Raw genomic sequence first — 22,799 nt, 5'->3', positions numbered from 1 at the left:
TGATTGCAGTGTGTTATATATCTTACTTGCCACCCAGTGCTGTCACGCTCTGTTACGATGGGAATGTGTAGAACTCCCTATTCCCTAACCAATGTCGGTTGAGCGCGGTCAAGCGGTCAATCATATTTAAGTGTACACATCTGTGTTATAGAGAACTTGTATACAAGTTGCTAACATCTGATCAAAAGGAACAGAATCCCAAATCCAAATTGGGGAAAAAAAACTGAATCACAAACAATTTAGAGAGAGAAAGAAATGTAAAGAGGGAGAGAGACGTGGGGAGAGAAAGAGGAAGGCAGGCTGCACTGCATGAAAAGCTTTCAGAGGGACACTTCCAGCAGATGCGAGCTGAAAAGGCTTTTTGAGGACCCTGGAGGGGGCAGTGTCTGCTTTAAAGGATTTCAATTTGGGTCAAGCAGGTGCACCTGAGCACCTGGGACTCACAGAACACACTGTCACACACACGCGCACGCACGCACGCACGCACGCACACACACACGCGCACACACATAAATTGTTTCTCTCTCTCTCTCTCTCACACATGCACACACACACATAAACTGTTTCTCTCTCTCTTTCTCACCCGCACCATCTCTCTCTCACACACGTACACACGCATACATACACTGTCTCTCTCACACTCTCACACACACACACACACACACTGTATCCACACAAACACATGCGCATGCACACACTCTCAGTTGCAGTGACACTGCTGGGCACAGCCCGCAGAAAGGCTCTGGGTTGATTCTACAGAACTGACAGATGATTCCTGGGACAGGTCCTGCTGGGGCACCTGCTGAGACCTCCCTCATCTGAAAGACTCGCCCCAAACGTAGACACCCAGAACCCTCTTCCTGCCCCCAGCACAACTCACCATCAAACTCAGCAGGTCCCACCCCAACAATGATGATGGACATGGGTAGGGAGGCAGCCTGTGGAGAGACACCCACACACACACGCGCACACACACACACACACACAGAGACACACACGCACAGTCTCTCACACACAGACACACAGACAGACAAACACACACGTACACACACACAGATAAAAACACACACACGCACACATACACACGTGTGTGCGCACACAAACACACACACACAGCATAACAAATTAACTATTTTACATATTGGAGATATAACAGTTAACTGTAATTATATAGACCCCCTCCCCCCACCCCAGCGAGCATGACTGATGGTCCCACCCACATTAATGACAGCCTCCTTGGTCTGCACCATGTCAGAGATGACCCCGTCTGTGATCATGAGCAGGACGAAGTACTGTGAGCCGTCTGTCATAGCTGCAGCCGACCTGGGGAGAAGGGAACACACAGCCAATCAGGGCCCGCTACATTGAGGAGTACAGCACACACAGCTAATCAGAAACGTCATTACTGAGGACAACAGAACACAACCAACCACTGAGTGGCAATTGTCTTGAAAGATCTCTGCTAAAACTCCTTGACCAAATGAGCTATTCTATGCTTCAACAACTCAAACTGTGACAACTCAAAATTATTCTACTTAGTGACTGGAATACCTTCTCTAACCCTAACCTTCTCACTTACACAGAGTGAGTTCAAGAGCAGATCCAGACATGTTAAGAACTTACAGTGTAAATCACAAATGAACATTTTTCATCTAGTATTGATCGTCCTATTATGTTTTTTTTAAATAGTTATACAATGTCACTGAGTAATGTTTAGAGAAACACCCTTGCCACTGCCTAATGAAACAGAGTACAGAGAGGCAAAAAGCAAGCACAGCAAGATCTGGTGTAGTATGAAGAAACTATCCCTTAAAATCAATGCTACATCTCAGATGACAACAAAGCCATTGCAACCTTCATGAACCAAAAATGGTCTCAGGTCAGCCAGTCATGTTCCCTCAGGTCAGCCAGTCATGGTCCCAGAATGCCCTAACTGCATTCTAACCAGCTGCAAATGCACCACTCCAAATAGACTAGGGGCCTTGATATGGTGCACCAGAGAGTGCTTAAGGGACTTTGCTTGTGAAATGAGGCCTAGTGTGCAACATCTTGGACACATATTTCCATGAGGTGATTGTCCCACCACAGCGGAAAGAAGCAATTCTAGAGGACCCGATTCCATGAAGCCATGAACTGAGAGATACAGGAAATCTCCCATCCAAAGTGTTCTTTATGTTTTTCAACCTTAGTAGTTTTTAATATACAGTAGGGTCCAAAAGTGAGACCACATTGAAAATCTGGAGGGGGAGGGGGGGTTCATGTAATCCTGGAAATAAATAAAGTTTCATGGGGGCACTTGAAGACTGACAAAAGCCAATCATTCAGCAACATCACAAGATGATCTTTGGAACATTGTCAAATAGCGCTGGGATAACATGGATAATCAGGTTTTGCTGAAATTTGAGTCCATGCCAGCTCGATAGCACACTGCCATTAAAGCAAAAGGGGGACATATCTAATACTAAGACATGATGAAAATCATGTACATTTTTCAAAAATTCTACTTCTAATGTTGGTAATTAATTTTGAATGAAAAAGTTTGTATTAAACGAGAGAAGTATTTTCACTCATGGTCTCACACTTTTGGACCCACTGTATGTATGAAAGTTTCAGGAATCAGAACACTGAACCCAAGAGCAAGACCACAGAAGTTAATGTTAAAGTCTTTATTAAGTTCAGAACAGGTCAGACAGACAGGGGTCGATATCCAGTGGTGACAGAGATCAGGCAGTTCGAAAATGAGAGTCCAGGCAAAGGGTAGGTACACAAACAAACAGGTTCAGCAAGGGTAATCCAGTACGAGGTTGATGTTGCAAGCAAAGGGTTGAAAACACACAGGCAGTCCAAACAAAAGGAGAATCCAAAATCAAAAACCAAATAGCCAAAAAGAGTCTAAACACAACAGGTCAAATCAGAACAAAAGGGTAAATCCAGAGATGGTGGTCTGAAACAAAACCAGTCAAAACACAAGTCAATCAGAAAAAACTGCTGGGAAGTATGAAATAGACACATAATAATTTGGCTCAGAGTTAGACAAACAGAGGGGTTTAAATACACAGATAATCTCAGGGAAATAACAATCAGGTGTGGGGAAACAATCAGGAAGTGAAACAGGTGAAATGAATGAATGAAGTGACTGAACTGACCGATAGACTATGGTGTGCACAGAGGGTAACAAAACACAGAAGCGCTAACCACTTAGAGAAAAACGAAAAACACAGAACCTGACAGAAAGTGTATTTATGTGCATGCATTTCCCCCTAATGCAGCTACTGCACTGCAAATGCTCATGAATTTCAGTTCTCTTTTGCAAAACTACCATGTGAGTGTTCAATAAAAAACGTGAAACTTAAATCATTAAAAATTTTTGTTGACGCAAATAAGAAGGTAATTACTGAGAGCAAAGTATTAATATCCCCCTGTAGGAAATGTATAATGAATAGCTAGAACTTACACACCACTAACTGGTGCTTTTGAACGAGATTTTGCGGCATCAATGTTTTCATACAATGAAAAGGTAATTCACAGTTGCTTTATAAGCTCCATTGCAATCAATTATCAACAGCATTAGAGCAAAAGGGTTAGCATTAGAGCTCTGATGAGTGACCATTATTGACATCCCTAGATTTTCTTTTGGATCTTTTTATTTTTAACAGAACTCCATGTCCTTCATTCATTTTGTAAAGGTTCATCTGAATTCTTAGTCATCCACGAGGTCCTGTTTCACTGGGTATAAATATGAGGTGACAAATGCCAAGCTTCCTTAGTCACCCATCAATAAGGGAAAATCAGAGAGCACAGAAATGAAGAGACAGGTTTGACCTTCATAAATTAAGCAATGGCTGTAAAACAGCTGCAGATACTCATCTCCACGATTCAGGCAAGACTGAAGTTTCACACTGGAGCGATCAACCTGCCTGGAAGAGTCTTGCTTTGTCCCTCTGCATAATGAGGAGGATGGTTCAAGAGGCAAAAAAATTATAAAAAGAACAGTAGTCACATCTTAGTGGGCTCCTTATTGACACCACAGCTTGGATGAAAATTTAATTCCAATTGGCTAATAAACACATGCAGCACAGTAAAAAAACAAACAAAAAAAAACAAGAAAAGAAAGAAAGCTAAAAAGTTACATAGTAATATGCCCAAACATATCGGCTGCACAAACAAGGATCAATGTTACTTTGCCAGAACTAACACGCTTTCAAATCCTACAGCAAACGGACAGGGCGGCTCATCTGTTGCTCTGCTATGCAAATCACATTTCAAGGCCACGGATCAGAAAGCCTGTACAGGGATTTGCAGAAGCAGCAGGATTTGTTTGCCCAACTTACAGCAAACAATCGCAAATGTGGAACTGCCGCAATTTAGTTCCCATGGATTCTGTCATGTGAAAGCCAGTCCACTGACCACCCCAGGAGTGTGTGCTATATATCATGAGACCGGCATGGCATCTGTTCCCGACCTGTTGTACGAATCATGTCGCCTACACTTAGTTTCTGACTAATGGATGGTATATGTCATCACAATATTTTCAGTTTGAATACACACACATACAGTGGGCTCCTGAATTAGTGCCACCCTTGATAAATATGCATAAGAAATACTGTAAACAGTTATTGGCATAAGCTTTTTTTCCAACGTGCATTTTTTCCAAGTCGTGTGCTTCATTAATTAGTCAATGGAATCAACCCATGTTACCCCCTTTACCACGGGCCCTCACATATTTGCTGTGACGTTCTATGTTGCCCTTCTGCAAGGGGCCATACTCTCCCAGCCTATGTTGTCCAAGCCTGAAATGCATGCCTAAATTTAGCAGTAATAATATAAGTCTCAAAATATAATATTGTCACATAAATGTGATCAAAATCAGTCACATTGACCCCAAAACATAGTTTGACTTTTTAGAAACTGTACATTCGAATGATGCCAAAGTTATCTCTCCACTCAAGATATAATTTAGTTGGGAGATGGTAGTCGCTACGTGAGACTGCTGACACTAGGCTGTGTTTCAGCCAAATTAATCTCTAGGGTACAAATGTCATCTGTCATTAGAACTGTACTTTTTCACTGAATTTGACATTAAGACATACAGACAATGAAAGCAAAGAAATTTCTTGAAACAAATCAGATGAAACAGAATACATTAGCTTGTAGCTGCAAAAGCTGCTCATGAGATTGTTTGACTGCATGGTGACTGATGACATGTGACCGCCTGGCTAGCCTCCAAACTATGCAAAACCCCGGTGCTACTTCACCTTGCGTTTAAAAGCTTAAAATCTATAGTTCTACTCTGAATTCGGCATTAAGACACACATATTAGGAAATGTTCTACAAAATGAAGATGAAAGCCTTCAACAAGCAAACATCTCACATTTTTGACATAAGCATTGATTTATGTAAAATTGGCCATTTTGCAACTTTATTTATTTATTTAATGTTAATTGGCCATTTTGAGACTTTATACATTTATTTATGTATTTATCCATCCATCCATTTTCACCCGCTTCTCTGGAGTCGGGTCGCGGTGGCAGTAGGCTAAGCTGGGTATTCCAGGCGTCCCTCTCCCCAGCAACGCATTCCAGCTCCTCCTGGGCGATCCCGAGGCGCTCCCAGGCAGGAGAGATATATAATCTCTCCAGCGGGTTCTGGGTCTACCTCGGGGTCTCCACCCAGTTGGACGAGCCCGGAAAACCTCCAAAGGAAGGCGCCCGGGAGGCATCCTGATCAGATGCCGAACCTCATCAATTGGCTCCTTTCGATGCGAAGGAGCAGCGGCTGTATCTCTAAGGCTGAGCCCGGCCACCCTACGGAGGAAGCTAATTTTGGCCGCTTGTATCCGCAATCTCGTTCTTTCGATCACTACCCAAAGCTCGTAACCATAGGTGAGGGTCTTCACCACGATGGTCCGGCGCAACACCTGCATTACTGCTGACCCTGCACCGATCCGTCTGTTGATCTCATGCTCCCTTCAACCCTCACTCGTGAACAAGACCCCAAGATACTTGAACTCCTTCACTTGGGGCAATGGCTTGTTCCCAACCCGGAGGGAGCAATCCACCATTTTCCGGCAGAGAACCATGGCCTCTGACTTGGAGGTGCTGACTCTCATCCCGGCCACTTCACACTCGGCTGCAAACTGTTCCAGTGCATGCTGAAGGTCACGGTCCGATGAAGCCAGCAGAACCATGTTGTCCGCAAAAAGCAGAGACGCAATCCTGAGGTCACCAAACTGGACACTCTCCTCACCTCGGCTGCGGCTTGAGATCCTGTCCATGAATATCACAAACAGGACCAGTGACAAGGGGCAACCTTGGCGGAGCCCCACACCCACGTGCTTGACTTTGTGCCGAGGATGTGGACACAGCTCTCACTTTGGTTATACAGGTACCCCATACTCCCGCAGTAGCCCCCACAGGGTTCCTTGGGGGACATGGTCGAAAGCCTTCTCCAAGTCCACAAAGCACATGTGGACTGGATGGGCAAACTCCCATGACCCCGCCATCAACCCTGCCAAAGTAAAGAGCTGGTCCACTGTTCCATGACCAGGACAGAAGCCACATTGCTCCTCCTGAATCCGAGGTTCAACCGTCAGCCGGAGCCTTCTTTCCAGCATACTAGAGTAAACTTTCCTTGGGAGACTGAGGAGTGTAATACCCCGATAATTGGAGCACACCCTCCGGTGCCCCTTCTTGAAAATGGGGACCACCCCAGTCTACTACTCTGCAGGTACTGTCCCCGACCTCCACGCGACACTGAAGAGGCGTGTCAGCCAAGACAGCCCAACAATGTCCAGAGCTTTTAGCATCTCAGGGTGAATCTCAGCGACTTGGCGCTGAGTAGCTTTTTGACTACCTCAGCAACTTCAGCCAGGGATATAGCTGCAGATTGCCCTGAGTCTTTGAGCTCTGCCTCATCCACAGAGGGCGTGTTGTTCGGGTTCAGGAGCTCCTCGAAGTGCTCTTTCCACTGCCCGACAACATCCCCAGTCCGGGTCAGCAGTTCTCCTCCCCTGCTGAAAACAACCTGAGACAAGCCCTGCTTTCCCTTTCTGAGTCGTCGGATGGTTTGCCAGAACTTCCTCGAGGCCAACTGAAAGTCCTTTTCCATAGCCTCCCCGAACTCCTCCCATACCCGGGTTTTTGTTTCAGGCTTTGAACATGGCCCACTCGGACTCCATGTCCACAGCCTCCCCCGGGATGCGCAAGAAGTTCCTCCAGAGGTGGGAGTTGAAGACCTCAAAGTCGATCATCCATCTTTGCCCTAAGGTGCTCTGGTACCAAGTACACTTATGAGCTACCCTATGCTCGAACATGGTGTTCGTTATGGGCAATCCATGACCAGCACAGAAGTCCAATAAGAAGACACCTCTCGGGTTAAGATCAGGCAGGCCATTCTACCCAATCATCCCCTTCCAGGTTTCTCCGTCGTTGCCCACGTGAGCGTTGAAGTCGCCCAGCAGAACTATGGAGTGCCCGGGCGGCACCCTTTCCAGGATGCCGCCCAGTGACTCCAAGAAGGCCGGATACTCTGAACTGCCATTTGGTGCATAAGCACAAACAACAGTCAGAGCTTTCCCCCCAGCGACATGTAGTCGCAAAGAGGCGACCCTCTCGTTCCCCGGGTGGAACTCCAACACAGTGGCACTCAGCCTGTGGCTTGTGAGTATCTCCACACCCGCCTGGTGCCTCTCACCCTGAGCAACTCCAGAAAAGAACAGAGTCCCGCCCCACTCCAGGAGTTTGGGGAGCTCGCCGGTTTCCCTTTTCCAGGCAATATTTATTTATTTATTTATTTATTTATTTAATGTTTATTTAATGTTTATTTAATGTTTATCTGGACAATGCCAAGAAGACATAGCATAATTACTGCCAGTTTACACCAGGTTCATGTATCTGATGTTCTGCATACAGAGATTACAGCTATTGCTAGTTCCCAACTCCCGGTCCTAGTTAGGCAAAAGAGACACAAAGACACAATGTGTTAAATGGAAGATGTTTCGAAACATACACACTTAAGATACAAACATTTAATAAATGCTAAATACATACATATCACAATGTTACAAAAAAAGGATACATGCGTGTTATACATTACAATAAAAGAGAAGAGTATTTAATAAGCTAACTTGATATGATGAAAATGCGAGCAGCTCTGTTTTTGTTTCAGCCAACTTTTGAGCTTTACACTAAAATCCTTGATATTATTGATTGCTTTTATTTCTATTGACAAGGAGTTCCAGAGGTGAGCACCCTTTATTGACATTGCTGTCTGCCCAAAAGTGGTCCAGCAATGTCTATTTTTACAATTACCACTGGTTCTACTCCAAGTAATCCTGTTCCCCCTTTTCCAGACATCTACCCGATTATGATAAAACAGGTCACAAAAAGACTTTATGGATGAGAACTGTAAAGTGCAGAGTGACACAGCTGGACCTCCCGCATGACCCGACTGGATATGTTGTGACGTCCACTGGGTGACGCAGGATGACTAGATATGTGGTGCCTCCTTAACTGGATATAGCTCGCTAAACACTAGGCGCTGTCTTGTAACTGCATATGCGGTATCTAGTTTGCACCGGTTTTGAAATATTCGGCTCTCCATACCCCGACCCACGCCACGCGTTACACAACCCCATCGATTACAGGCAGTCATCACTAACAGAGATAACCTCTATAAATACATATATAACAGCGTCAACAGCGGCAGAGGTTGACTCGCTTTGTCATAATCAGGGTCCTTCCTCCGACAGATGAAAATAGGATATGATCACTGTCAGAACGCTGGTGCAAGGAGGGGCCTTGCGATGTTGCCATGGAGATAACCGTTCTGAGATATTGCATACATGCACAGAAGCCTGGCTTCTGTTCCCACGGTGATGACAGCAAACACGATAATTAGGCCATCTCTGCGAGGCCCAGCTGCAAACCCCTGTGTATCTCGAGCATGTCACACATGCACTCACACACACACACACACACACACACACACACTGAATGAATGTATTAGAGAGCCTATGGCCCTTATTTGAGATAAGGGCCAGAGGTGGGGGGGCCCTTGGACCAGAAAGAGGGTTGGAAAACAGCAGGAGGTATATCTGTCAGGGACACACACCTCCACATCCAGGGAGTTAAGAGAGTTGGTGCATACATACAGTATGCTTGCGGGTGTGTGTGTGCGGACATGTGTCACTGTGTGTCTTTGTTCGGGAGCACACATGTTTCTCCCTGTGTCTGTGTGTGTCTGTGCATATGAGGAATTTATTTGAGTCTGTTTGTGTGTGTGTGTGTGTGACTACAAATGTGCGTGCGTGTATCCACGTGTGTCACTGCTGTTCCGAGATTATAAATCTATTTGTCTGCAATTATATGCATGTGAGTATGAATGTGTGAATCTGCGTGTGAGTTTGTGTCTGTGTATCTGTGTGTATGTCTGTGCATATTCTTTTCTCACTGCATTTCAGCATTACATTACATTACATTAATGGCCTTTGGCAGACGCTCTTATCCAGAGCGACATACAGTTGATTAGACGAAGCAGGGGACAATCCTCCCCTGGAGCAATGCAGGGTTAAGGGCTTGCTCAAGGGCTGTGTGGATCTTATTGTGGCTACACCAGGGATCGAACCACCGACCTTGCAGGTCCCAGTCATTTACCTTAACCACTACACTACAGGCCGCCCCAGCGCTAGAAATGGGCACCAGTCCAGTGTGCGTACCTGGCTACCTGGTTGATGACTGGAGCGAAGTTGGTTGGACCGTAGAGTTGAACAGTTCTAAGACTCTGGAAGTAGGCTTCCAGGACCCCTTCGATTGCCACACAGTTTGGGTTTTCGCTGTCCATCGTCTGGAAAAAGGAAGAAAAGGGTTGAAGTAAAATCTCAATTAATCCAATCAAAAGGATCAATTAATCAACAAATCCATAAACGAGTTTAATTGCTTCTGTGTAAATTCAGAGATTAAACTTTTTAACAGGCAAGCACAAGATGAGCTTTATTGAGCTTTATTGTCTATCAGTCAATTGCAAGAATGATATATGTGTACTTTATGTAATGAATAAGGCAGAAAATGCCTACCTTTCTAAAAAAAAGTTTGCTATCTAACTACATTACATTACATTACTGGCATTTGACAGACGCTGTTATCCAGAGCGACGTACAGTTGATTAGACTAAGCAGGAGATAATCCTCCCCTGGAGCAATGCAGGGTTAAGGGCCTTGCTCAAGGGCCCAACGGCTGTGCGGATCTTTTTGTGGCTACACCGGGGATCGAACCACCGACCTTCGTGTCCCAGTCATTTACCTTAACCACTACGCTACTACCTAAACAGAGCCACATTCAGCAGGTTAATCGCTAGCTAGCTAGCTTTTCTAGTTTTAAGCATTCTAGCTAGATAGCCAATTAACTTGAAGGAGCACTGTCACGCTTTTTTCCGTTGAGCTTATTTGGATTAGATGCTTAAATTTTGTGTGTAGGCATTTTTAAAACCACTGTCAGTGTAGCCGTTTCCTAAATATGGGGCAAAACTTCTCAAAACAAACACGTCCAGTGACGTCAATGTCTTATGCTTGAATCTCCAGTCTGTGTTTCCCAGAAGGTAACAGGCACTCAAACTCCACCCTGGAACGCAGAGACTGGTTTATGGACGGCCACCCATCCAGGTGATCACATGGCACTCCAACGAAAATACGGTAACGTTAGCATACAGACATCACGGAACCTAACTTGGCTAGCCTGAGCAATATGAGGCCAGCTCTGACTTGGACTTCTAGTTTAACACCTGAACTGTTACCATCTCAACCTCTAGGCCAGTGGAGCATGGGTATCCCCCTATAGCCAGGTTCATCCCGAGAATTCTTCCCATCGGGGAGTTTTTAGTTGCCACTGTTTGAGGGTTTTTTCTTCAACTAGGGAGTCGTTTACCTCATATGCTATTTTGGGCCTTAGAGCTGGTATTTCCCATTTTCTTCCCTTCTGTTACTATATAAAGCGTATTTAGGACAGTCTGCTGTGAATAGCACAATACAAATAAAATTGAATTGAACTTATCTTATCTTGTTAACTGTAAGGTTGATATTTCGAACCACGGCAAAGTAAGCCAGAGAGCGTTCATGAAATAATTATCAGGAGTTAATTAAAAATGTCCATGCATGGTGGGGTTTTAGCTTTGTCATGCTAAGGTGGCTTTTAATCGGCAGAGCTGATTAAAATATGGCTGTGATCCCCTATGAAGCAAAAGCAGAAATGGCTTGCAATGCCATGTTATGTAAATTAAAATATATCGATGAATATATTTCAAAGCAAAGCATTTTCTTAAATATTGCGGTGTCCGAAAGGGAAAATAATTTGTATATTTGCCCATATATGAAGTGAAGCAGACTGCCTGACACCTAGTTGGCTGCAGCCTTTCAGCTAATGGTTGCCCTGTGTTCTGCTAATTTTTCTGAACACATTTTAAGAACGTTTCTGCTTTCGTGCGCAATTTCACTAAGGTTTCTACACAGCCTGTCTTAGATAATAATTTAAATTGTCATCTCACTTTGAAGTCAGGAAATAATAAGCACCTAAATTATTACTACCAAAGTGTTGTTCATCTAAAAAATGTGTTATTAAAATGTGAAAGCTCACCCATTAGACCTTTGTAGTGTTAATAAGCTAACTTTTCTTTTGAAAGTGAATGAAAAATATGGTTTGGTGATTATCCAAGGATGTTGCGAGCTCATCTAAAGTCATTTATTTTTTTCCTCATCACATGTTTGCTGCACTTCCCTGAAGATGTGCTCTGCATATGTAATCATGAATTCCCATCCCTCCCCAACTTGTGAGACTGGGGTTCAGGTGGTCGTAGGAAAGAGTCCCAGGCAACACAAGGAGTTGCACTAATTAGACCAGCTCAAACCTATGGATGAGAGGAAACATTCTGTTTAATCAGGAGAGTCCGTCTTGTTGCTCTCACCACGGAGGGAATATCAGAAAAAGAGATAACGGATGCTTTGAGTCAGAGCTTGAATTTCCCCCTCCTCCCAAATTTTAAATCTGCCCCCTCGCCCTTCCAGTCTATTTCCGGCAAACCTCATTTAGATATTCCACACCTCTGCATCTCTCTCAGATGGTGATTTAAAAAACTCCACTCCAGATCCTTTGAAAAAAAGTTTCCACCACAGTCCCTGCAATTTCTGCACTTATTCACTTTGTTTCACCCTCTCTAGTCACTGATATGTTGAGAGGTGAGACCACACACAATCTCTCTATCTCGCTCTCTCTCTCTCTCTCTCTCTCTCTCTCTCGCAGCTATGAGCCATCAGTTTAGTGCAATTCAATTCAAATTACGACAACGTACGGTATTCAAAAGCATAACATGTATTAGTGCAGTATCAAAAAAGATGTGGGTGAATTTGTAGACATAGTGAGCTCCATTATGCTTGTGACAAAATAAAGAAATAAAGGGGCACCATTGGGGCTTCACATGTGATTCTGAATTAATTGAATAGAGCTTTTAGTATCTAGTCTTGATTCTAGGCTATTAATTGCCTTTGGAGTCTGCCAACATCATGGTTGTGCCAAAGAAATTCGAGGAAGCCATTATGAGGCTGAGAAATAAGAAAAAAATGCAGAGTCAGAGACATAGGCCAATCATACGGCTTAACAATGTCATTTTGAACATCATTAACCCTTCAAAGGTGTACCCGGAATGAGCATTTGCCTAGATCTGTTCAATATATCATAAAAATAATGTTTCCTATTCTCGTAAGCTAAATAAGTCCCAGAACACTTCAGTGAGCAGCCTTGTTGCTGAATACTCAACAAAAGTCAAAGTTATTGTAACGTCAAGTCTGTTTCTCGGTGTAGGTATTCCCCCTTCCATGGGCAAGAAAATGCAGTATAATTTCTGCTCAGCGTATAACTGCCTGAGGGTACGGTATTGAAGTGTGGACTGAGAAGCATTTTAGCTAATTATGTTTCCAATGGTGTATAGTTTGTTAGGCGGGCATAAAAAACCACATCGTTTAAGTGTCTTTGAGTACTTAGAAAAACGCTCTATAAATAAAATGTATTATTATTATTATTATTTCTTCGCCAGCGTACCGAAACCGTAGCATTTTCAATATGCACACTGAGACAAATGCCAAATGCCAATAATGTAATAATGAGACTGCTACACATTGGTAAAAACGGTTCTTGAGATTTTAATGCAACAAATGTATGTTGCGATGCCTGCATCTAAATAGAGGACTCTGCCTTTGAAGGACTTCAAAGCAATCTCTTGTCTGAGTAAATATTTCTGAGGAAGACAGTGAAAACACTCCACAACAAGGCCATTTTCAGTGATGTGACCCCATTTTATCTAAATAAATTATAAAATTCAAAATATTTAATCATTATTCAGTATGCTCATAAATAGGGAGCAAGCCTGCTTTTGAATAATAAATAGCATGTGACATTGTGGAATGTGTTTGACTTGTTGATGGAGGTTGGGTATTTGAGAAAAACTTCAATCAATGGACCTCAATGAATATATTAGTGTACAACATGTTATTACTGTGATTATTGTAATACTTTTTTCTCGACCTGTTGCTACCAGAGCAGAAAGAATGGGGACTGAGGTGAGAGGGAGAGGTCGGAGGAGGGTCCAATGATGCTCGGGGTGTGTCAGTCAAGAGCGAGCAGCTCATTGCCATTTTGGTGTTGCTTATTGCAATTTTCCAGTCAAACAGGTCTGCATTTCACCCTTTTGCCGCCCACCTGCTTAGCCCAGCTCTAAGGCCCAAGTTGCAGCCCAGTATGTGGCTTATTGCTAATAATGCATGATCAGCCTACTCAAAAGCCAATTAACAGTTTTTGTGGATTTTATGCTGTTCGGTTTGTTTTTGATATTGCTGAATCCCACAAGCAGAAAAAATGTATCGACTACATTCATTTATTGTTCACTGTTTTTTCTTCTTTATAATTTTAAGTCCTGTATTTATTTATGATTTTAATCGACTGTGATCCCCGAGGTAGTGTATTTCATTATTTTTCTTACACCCCGTCTGTAATGAGAGGAATGGCATTGGCATGATTGATTGTAAACATAGGAATCTTGCATAGTTTGCCTTTAAGAAACTAACTTCAAGGAGTCATAGCAAGCAAAGGATATGGTGACACGACTACTTTCATTTACATAAGACATCAATACATTAATGTGTCTGTATAAGAAGTTAAAAGTTATTTAGTGAAACCAAAGTGTATAGAAATACCGTGGAATAAAAGCTGAGAATCTACATTTAGTCACATGAGAATTTGATTACAAATCAAAAATTGCAGAGTACAGAGCCAAATAAAAAAAGAATCCTTTGTCCCAAACATTATGGAGCTCTGACGTGTTACTTAATGGGAGACTGCGGCCCTGGGGAGAGGGGAGAGGGGAGAGGCGGGAGGGAGACTCACCAGAGGGAAGGCGTGCGAGATCTTCCCGTCCGGAGGCAGCTTGGCGCCGAAGCCATAGGCGGGAAAAAGTTTGTCACTGTCGTAGTCCTGGATGATCTCTCCCACAGCCTTGAGTGCCATGGCGTAGGCATTCATCTGGTAGGGGTTCATGTAGTGTAGCGATGTTGGCTGAGAAGGGTTCCCTGCCAATTTAAACCCAAAATGAAAAAGAACAATGCACCTCATGCAAGAACCACTCATTCATTCATTCATTCATTCATTCATTCATTCATTATCCTAACCCGCTTATCCTGAACACAGTCGCAGGGGGGCTGGAGCCTATCCCAGCATACATTGGGCGAAAGGCAGGAATACACCCTGGACAGGTCGCCAGTCCATCACAGGGCACACACACCATTCACTCACACACTCATACCTACGGGCAATTTAGACTCTCCAATCAGCCTAACCTGCATGTCTTTGGACTGTGGGAGGAAACCGGAGTCCCCGGAGGAAACCCACGCAGGCACGGGGAGAACATGCAAACTCCACACAGAGAGGCCCCGGCCAACGGGGATTCGAACCCAGGACTTCCTTGCTGTGAGGCGGCAGTGCTACCCACTGCACCATCCGTGCCACCTACCACTCATATGAACAGATTTAAATAAACAAATATCTTGTACGCGTGATTTAAGAGAACTTGGAGCATTCACAAACTCTCATATTTCTAATTATTTTTTATGTCAGAACAACATTTACGAGTGGTTTTCGACCTGTCTTATGAATTATGTCCACAAACACATTCCATTAATTTCCTAGAGCCTTGTGCATGTCAGCTTGCCTGGCACACAGAAGACGGATCAACAAGGCTTGCAGGTGAAATCTGAATCAAGATTCAGCAACGGCATTGTTTATTTCTGTTTTGTTTAGTTTTGTTCACAAACAAAATGCCCTGGAAGAGCACACATTTTCTGTTTCACAAGCCACATCAAGCTTGATTTATGCTTGCTGCATCCGCCAGGTTTGCTACGGTCCGTACGGCCAAAAAACATGAGCAGACACACACGGCCGAGCTCAGCATTCCGTGCACACCCAAAATTGACATACATAAGATATAGGAAGGTATAACCCAGGCTTGAGGAGGTAAAAACAGAATGAGCTGACAGACTCACACCTGTATTGGTAAGGTAAGCACGTGGGGGGGGGGGGGTTTAATTTGTTATTCTGTCTCCGAACAGCTCGACCTTGGCAAAGCTTGACCCAGACTGTGGCGTGATGACATTGTATGAAATAGAACAGCCACTAGTAAAAAACTACATATTTTTAAGTGCTTTTAAATTCACCTTTGCTTCTGTTCACATTTGACCTTATTCACAAAACTTTTGTTAAATTCATCTTACTTTTGCTTTTAGTTTTCAAATAAGCAGCGATGGTCCTAATTTTTGTCTCAATAAGGGTTTTTACAATGTTGTCAACATTGTTGCAAACATTCATTTAAAAGTGGAAGGTAAAGATGCAGAGCCTGTTAGTACCATCCTTGATGAACACATACCATTGGACGCTGTGAAATCAATGGCCACAGTGAAGTTGAGCTGGGTCCTGTGGAGGAAGAAGAGATTGGCAGTTTTTACAGGATTTTACATGCAGGTATTAAGCATCCACGTAATACGCATATACTGTTGGTTTCACCAATGATAATATTTGGTGAAAGGCTGCAGGGTACCAATGACTAATGAAATAGGTTATTGATAAGGCCATTCAAGCCATCTAGTTTTTTTCAGTTTAATGCTGTCTGGAGTGCTTCAACTATAGCACCAGACCTGAGCTTGAAGCTCCACTGCTTCCCTATTTCCATCCAGTTTTACTTGACTTGGTTCTCTGAGTCTCGTTAACTACTGGGAGGGAGGGAGAGAGGGAGAGACGGATAGATGGATCATCTTCAATCAGTAGAGCACGCCAAATAACTCCCTATATTATACTCTGGAAATGAATTGCCAGTTACTGTGCATTACATGCTATACTTTGAATTTGGTGTTCAAGGACAGGACTGCAGCTGGTTGCAAACAGTGCCCTCTCAAACGTCACAAATGAGACAGACAGCAATTGATAGACTAACATGTGAAGGGAAATATCTAACATGAAGATGAACTTTTTCCTTTTTGCTTTAAATACAATATGTATTATATTTATATATTTATATAATATTAATTTCTCTCTTGCAAATTTCTGTTCCGAATCATAATTTAAAACTCCAACAATCAGTGCAATAGTGCCAGGGTCATCTGTACATTTCTGTCCTGAATAGTCCTTCAAAAATCCAGTAATCTAAGTGTAACAGACACTGCCAGCCCTGAGACGGCAGTGCTGGAGCTGCATCAGCGGCATTGAGCCCTGTATATAAGAGCCACCGTGGTTCTTAATCAACAGCCACACGATTATCTCTCCCCTCACCCGCCGCGGATGAAGTCCACGAAGGTGTACTCCGAGTCCACGTTGAAGGACAGCAGCGTGACCTGTCAATGGAGAGGGAGAGGAAGAAGAGGAGGAGGAGGAGGATCGGGTCACAATAACAACCGTCATTCCGACTGAAACGGCAAAGCAGAGCGGCAGAATTTGAGTCCCATACTCACCGTGCCGGAGTTTACGTACTTTTTCTTTTTTCCTTTTTTTTTAGGATTCAAGACCTAATGTGACACAAAACAACAGTTTCATAAGTGTTACACCGACATGGACCCATAACTAGAATAATAACAGAGCAGTGTAAGAAAGAGAGCGGACTGAATCGATGGGGCATTCGTCGTGACCTCTGACCTCGTAGACATTGAACTGGTTCTGTCCGCGGGACAGCTCCCTGTAGCTGGTGGTGAACTCCCCGATGAAGTCATGGCTGTAGGGCGAGAGCAGAACAGTCACCTCACCCATGACAACAGGACCCAGACTGACCTCTGCCTGACCTCTGACCTGGTGACGCCCCCAAGACTACACACACACACGCTGTTAAGTGACAACACTTGGCATATTTCAGACACTCATTGTCCATATCCGTTCTCTTTCCCAAGACTGGGGGTTGTTACTTCCCTGAACTCTGTTTACGTACTTCCTCCTTTTACCCCTTAAATATTTAACAGGACATTCTCTTTTAAACTCATTTATTTTTTACCACCATGTCTCAGCTGAGAAACTGGTACACAGGAGACACTGACCAACAAGGAACAAAAAGACAAAAAATCCATTGTTATATTTGACTGTGTTTTCGAAAGGTCTGCAAGTCACACTGTACCTGCCTCTCACAATTATGCAATAAAGCAAATAAAATAATTTGGTTCCCTTTCACAATTTCATCCAATTATTTGCCTTGCATTATGCGATTATATCCTCATTTACTCCGGACCCTGAATAAAATAAATAATCAAATAGAGAAATGATTGAATTCGCCTTATTATAATGCCCTGTGCAGTTACTGCCTTGTGTTCTTTTGAACCCTGTTGACCACTTTTGAATCAAAGCACTCTTCTCCTTCGACATGCTTTCATGCCATTAGATGTGGTGAAAGTGAATAGTTTCTCAGGAAAAGTGGCATCACTTAAGAGTTGGCCTTGCCAGCACTCAACACACAGACACACAGAGACACACAGACACACAGAGACACACAGACACACACACACACACACACACAGACAGGAACTGTCTGTTCCTCCCTTGCACTTGTGTTTGGAGCCATTCGACTAAGTAATAGAAAGACATTGATTCAGCTTTAGTTTACAAATCTGCCAGATTCTATTATGGATGGGGCTTTGGAGAGTAATTCTCAAGGAAATCTTAGATACTTCAGAAAGGACAAAAATCTAAATGAAAACATCGTGCTAAGCAGCAAACACAATTCCCTCTGCCCAAAGCACAACTAGCTCTTCTCTTGCTCTTCCTCTCTCTCGCCTTGTGTCTCTCGCTCAAAAAGAGTTCTGTAAATGAGCTGAAAAGAGAGAGTGCCAAAAAATTGCTTAAAATTACCTTCCATCCCTGTCCCAATCGTACACATCCACCTTGACCGTTCTGAAAATAAGGGCAAAAAATAAGTGTCCTTTCAAACAGAGAGCAGCAGTACAGCCACCTACCCTCAACCAAGTATCAAGTTTACAGCCCATTTGGCACAATTTCAGTTACAATTACAAAACAGTGTGATTTACAATTACACTCAGAACCAACATGTACAAGGTTCTTAATGCTGAAAGTCATCAATACAACACATTTATGCAAGTGATACTTTAAGTACATACAGTGATACTTAATTAAGTACATACAGTGATACTTAATTAAGTACATACTTCATACAGTGTGTGGACGTGTTACATATATATTGAAGTTAAACTTAATAGTTTATGATGGGTAATGGGTTTGATTATTTAGAAGACAACTGTCTATTGGCTCTCCCTAAGAAGCTTAAATTTCAGGTTGTTTGGGTGTAAGATCTCAGTTTGAATGGTCAATATTGTAGGATGGTAAATCTAAAATTAGATAATTATAAGAAATCCTACTCAACTGCCATACATCATATTATCAGCGACTCACTGATTAGACCCAATCGCATCCTTTACTTGAAGTCTTTTGATTGGGTCGTAAGAGTGAATGACTGACAGTATGCAGTAGCTAGGAAGCTTCTAGCCACTGGTGTCCAGCAACAAGTCATGTGTGGACCTTCACACAGTAATCTGACAGGTTTAGGTGAAGCAGTGGTGAAGGGAAAGAGAGAAAAAGAAAAGACGCTGAAGGATGATGACCTGCTCTTACATTTCGAGGGAGAGTTCAGCATCATCAAACCTTTTAACTGCTCACAGACGACAGCATTTTTATGGTGCTGGCGTAGAAAGGTAGAGTGGAAGAGAGACTACTGCGACCTACTTAGACTGTATCCACACAGCTTTCTCTCAAGCGATTCCTCCGAGTGGCCATTATGGAGACAGTGTGACCCCAAGAAGGTCACTTGATATAGGAGCCCCAGAATAACTTTCCTAAGAACTCAGATGAGATGATTACAAATGACTTCAAAAAGACTGACACTGGATTAATAGATACAGCACTGTACACTGCGGAACTTTGACCCTGCCCAGAGAAGCGCAATCATTAAATCAGGAAAAACTACTCATTCAACCGGAAAATTGGTCTGGTGTGAAAATCATCCCAAAAAGAAAATACAGGTCAACTTTGACCGCTCTGTGACTGTTGTCCTGTAATTGCCTCGTCCAGTCAGAAATTACACCTCTTTGTGTTTGGTGAGTGTCCGTTAAAGTCTGAGCCGCAGTGACTGTGACCCAGTTTTCTCTGTTCCCGACAGGGTTCAGATGTACCCCCCATAAGCCCCTCGCCCGCATGCTAAAACAGCAGAACAGAGCAGCGGGTCTGATGGGGGGTTGGAGTGGGGGGGGGGGGTGGAGGTGGTAAACCGATGCTCGAATCCTCCGTGTTAATCCCAATAACGCCACCGCTGGCCTCTTGAGAATCAGCGACCGACTGCTGGCATTATTCTGACCACCACAGAGCACTGATCCATTATCATCTCTGGAGGACCCAGAGCTTTAGCTGATGAAAGCAGTTGTGACACAAAGTACACAAATAAAAAAAAACCCAAGGTACAAAATCAGAAAAAATCCATTCTATAAAATTGTGTTTTCAATTGGGGATTGAAAAGAAAGATGGACCTCGCCATTCAGACTGGGAGACGAGTCTGGGAAACCCGTCCAAAGTCTTGTGGTCCTGACTGTGAAAGCCACACCACCTTTGGTTTTCAACCGATACTTTGAAACAGTCAGTTGAGCTTGACTCTCAGACCTAAGGCTGTGTGACTGATGGTAGGAGGTTAAAGGCTCAGAGATATAGGGAGCATTTTATATGTTATCATTAAACTTTTTTAATCAACGCGAAATTCAATGGAGAGCCAGTGCAATTCTGCAAAAAAGGGGTAATGTGCTCACAAACTTTGGTTCTCATTAAAACCCTTGCTGCTGCATTTTGGACTAACTTAGGAGTCTTCATGAGGAATATAACGAATTACAATAGTCCAATCTAGAGGTGATGAAGGTACGAATCACATTTTCTAAACCTGGGATTGCGAGAAAAGTTCTAATCCTAGAAATGACCCGGAGCCGAAAGAAACAAGATTTAACAACAGCTCGTACTTGTTCCTCAAAAGTAAAAGCAGAGTGAAAAATAAAAGCAGATCGTTTAATCAGGGCAGCCAAGTACTTTTGTCTGCGTTGAGCTGAAGGAAGTTTTGAGACTTATGGACAGACACGACCGTGTATCGTCAGCAAAACACACCTGTCATAATCTCCATTGCAGAGCGCTCGTACGGGAATGGTGAAGGGCTGCCACACGGGGTTCAGCGTGTTCTTCACCACCTCGGTTTTGTGGCAGATGGTGAACCTAGAGAGGAATGCAATACACGAGAGCTGCTGAACAAGTCAAGAATTAGCTACCGTTAGCTTAATGTTCACAACGATATCAGCTAGACAGGTTTTTCTATTCACTAATGTATTTAATAGACTCTTCTTCAACAACATCTTGTTGCAGATGGTGAACCTACCATACTGTACATGAGAGCTTAAGGATGTTCAATAAGGTGATCATTAACTAATATTAACTAAGTAACTGATATTAACACATGATAACGTTTGTTAACATTCACAACATATGTTTTTTCCTGGTCATCAGTTAGTCAGTTAGCGTTAGCTGATGGTCTGAAACAGTTGGCAGCACAAAATGGCTGCTGAAGTGGATGAGAGAAAACAGCAATCATCTGTCAGTTAAAATCTGAAAACATCGCTGTAGCATCACTGTCCACCCCTTGTGACACCCGTTGGTTTAATGAGCATTATCAGCTAACAGTAACAAATCTACAGTTTGAAATTGTTGCATGGGAATGTGGTTCACAGTCCAGGTGGGAACACCAGACACGAAACACTCACGTTCCATCCTCGTTGCTGCGGTAGAAGACCAGGAAAGGGTCAGACTTTCCGAAGAAGTCCTTCTTATCCAGCTTGTTAGCACACAACTGCATGGTGGCTATATCCTGTCGAGGGGGGGCAGGTGGGGAGGGCGGGGCTGTTATTCAGGAGAAACCCTGATATTAATTGCTCTAAATGGTTGTGCCTCAATTAAATCCCTGTCAAATTGACATCTCAGTTGCACAAAACCTGACAGACAGTAAAAAAATACTCTTAGTGAGCACTTCATTAGCTATTTATTAGACTTTTACTGCTGTAGTCTATCCACTTAGAGTTATGATGCGTGGTGTGTTCTGAGATGCTCTTCTGCATACCACTGTTGTCATGTGTGGTTATTTGCATTACTGTCCTCTCCGGTCAGTCTGACCTCTCTCACTAACAAGAGGTTTTTGCCCGCAGAACTGCTGCTCACTGGATGTTTTTTGTTTTTCACACAATTCCCTGCAAATTCTAGAGACTGTTGTGCCTGAAAATCCCAGGTGATCAGCAGTTTCTGAGATGCTCAAACCACCAACAATCATTCCAAGGTGAAAGTTACTTAAATCACATTTCTTTGGTCTGAAAAACATCTGAACCTCTTGACCACATCTGCATGCTTTCATGCATTTAGTTGCGTCCACATTACTAGGTAAATAAATATTTCCATTAACAAGCTGATCTAAAGGTCAACCTAATAAAGTGGTCACTGAGTATACATAAAGCATGAAAATGTTTGCGTTGGTTGGCTCTTGCATTGAAAAGAGCAACATTTGAACGTCTATATCTTGCCCATCTCAAAAGGTTAATACCAATTTGCAGGTCTACTGGGGCTGGCCAACTACTGATTTTACCATAGCTATGTTGCGCCACTTCCATGTGATGGACACATTAACATAAAACATTTAGATTTTTTTGCTGTAAAAATGACTCAATTTAAATCCAACGGATCCCGTCACATGCTTTTTATAATTTCATGTTTATGGTTTATTAAATTTGAATTAGGCCACACAGTTTTAGACTTAACATGGGGAGACACAATGCTAACATACTAAAGCAGGCTACTCTAAAATCTCAATGATTACCTGCGTTTATTTTATATAGCCTCTTTGTGCTTGCAAATACTTCTGTATCTCATTGTCTGATTGCACGTTCATATGCGTTTTATTAACAACTGACTGTAGAATGTTTTCTTTTTATTTATTTTAACTTTACCTTGAACAAAACCATAATCCAGGTGACTGGGTTTTTAACTCTGAATTAAATTGTTACATTTTTTTAATTCCCTTAAACAGTTTAGAGTTCATCCATCACAAAAATGCACTTGCACTTGCAAAACCCCTCCCAAACTGGCAGATGGATGCAACAGCAATAGAAAAGAGCTGCAGGTGTGATTAGTCATTCCAAATTTGTAGAGAAAAAC

At 43.0% G+C, this 22,799-nt stretch overlaps 1 protein-coding gene across 1 annotated transcript in view; it reads right to left on the bottom strand.

Annotated features, from left to right (window-relative positions):
- The window catches only part of LOC133138482 (copine-9-like), a 92,077-nt gene that overhangs the window by 4,928 nt on the left and 64,350 nt on the right, over window positions 1-22,799 (bottom strand). The window contains exons 9-19 of the mRNA XM_061257275.1: window positions 21,362-21,465; window positions 20,715-20,819; window positions 18,411-18,452; window positions 17,214-17,289; window positions 17,033-17,086; window positions 16,854-16,915; window positions 15,955-16,001; window positions 14,424-14,605; window positions 9,716-9,843; window positions 1,221-1,323; window positions 881-938 (exon numbers count right to left, since the gene is read on the bottom strand). Of these exons, the coding sequence (XP_061113259.1) occupies window positions 881-938; window positions 1,221-1,323; window positions 9,716-9,843; window positions 14,424-14,605; window positions 15,955-16,001; window positions 16,854-16,915; window positions 17,033-17,086; window positions 17,214-17,289; window positions 18,411-18,452; window positions 20,715-20,819; window positions 21,362-21,465 (961 nt within the window). The remainder of the gene's footprint in view (window positions 1-880; window positions 939-1,220; window positions 1,324-9,715; window positions 9,844-14,423; window positions 14,606-15,954; window positions 16,002-16,853; window positions 16,916-17,032; window positions 17,087-17,213; window positions 17,290-18,410; window positions 18,453-20,714; window positions 20,820-21,361; window positions 21,466-22,799) is intronic.

Source organism: Conger conger, chromosome 10 (assembly GCF_963514075.1).
Source record: "Conger conger chromosome 10, fConCon1.1, whole genome shotgun sequence".
Lineage (NCBI taxonomy): Eukaryota > Metazoa > Chordata > Actinopteri > Anguilliformes > Congridae > Conger > Conger conger.
The sequence above is the reverse complement of the archived record's forward strand: the minus strand, read 5'-3'. Positions and strand labels throughout refer to the sequence as shown.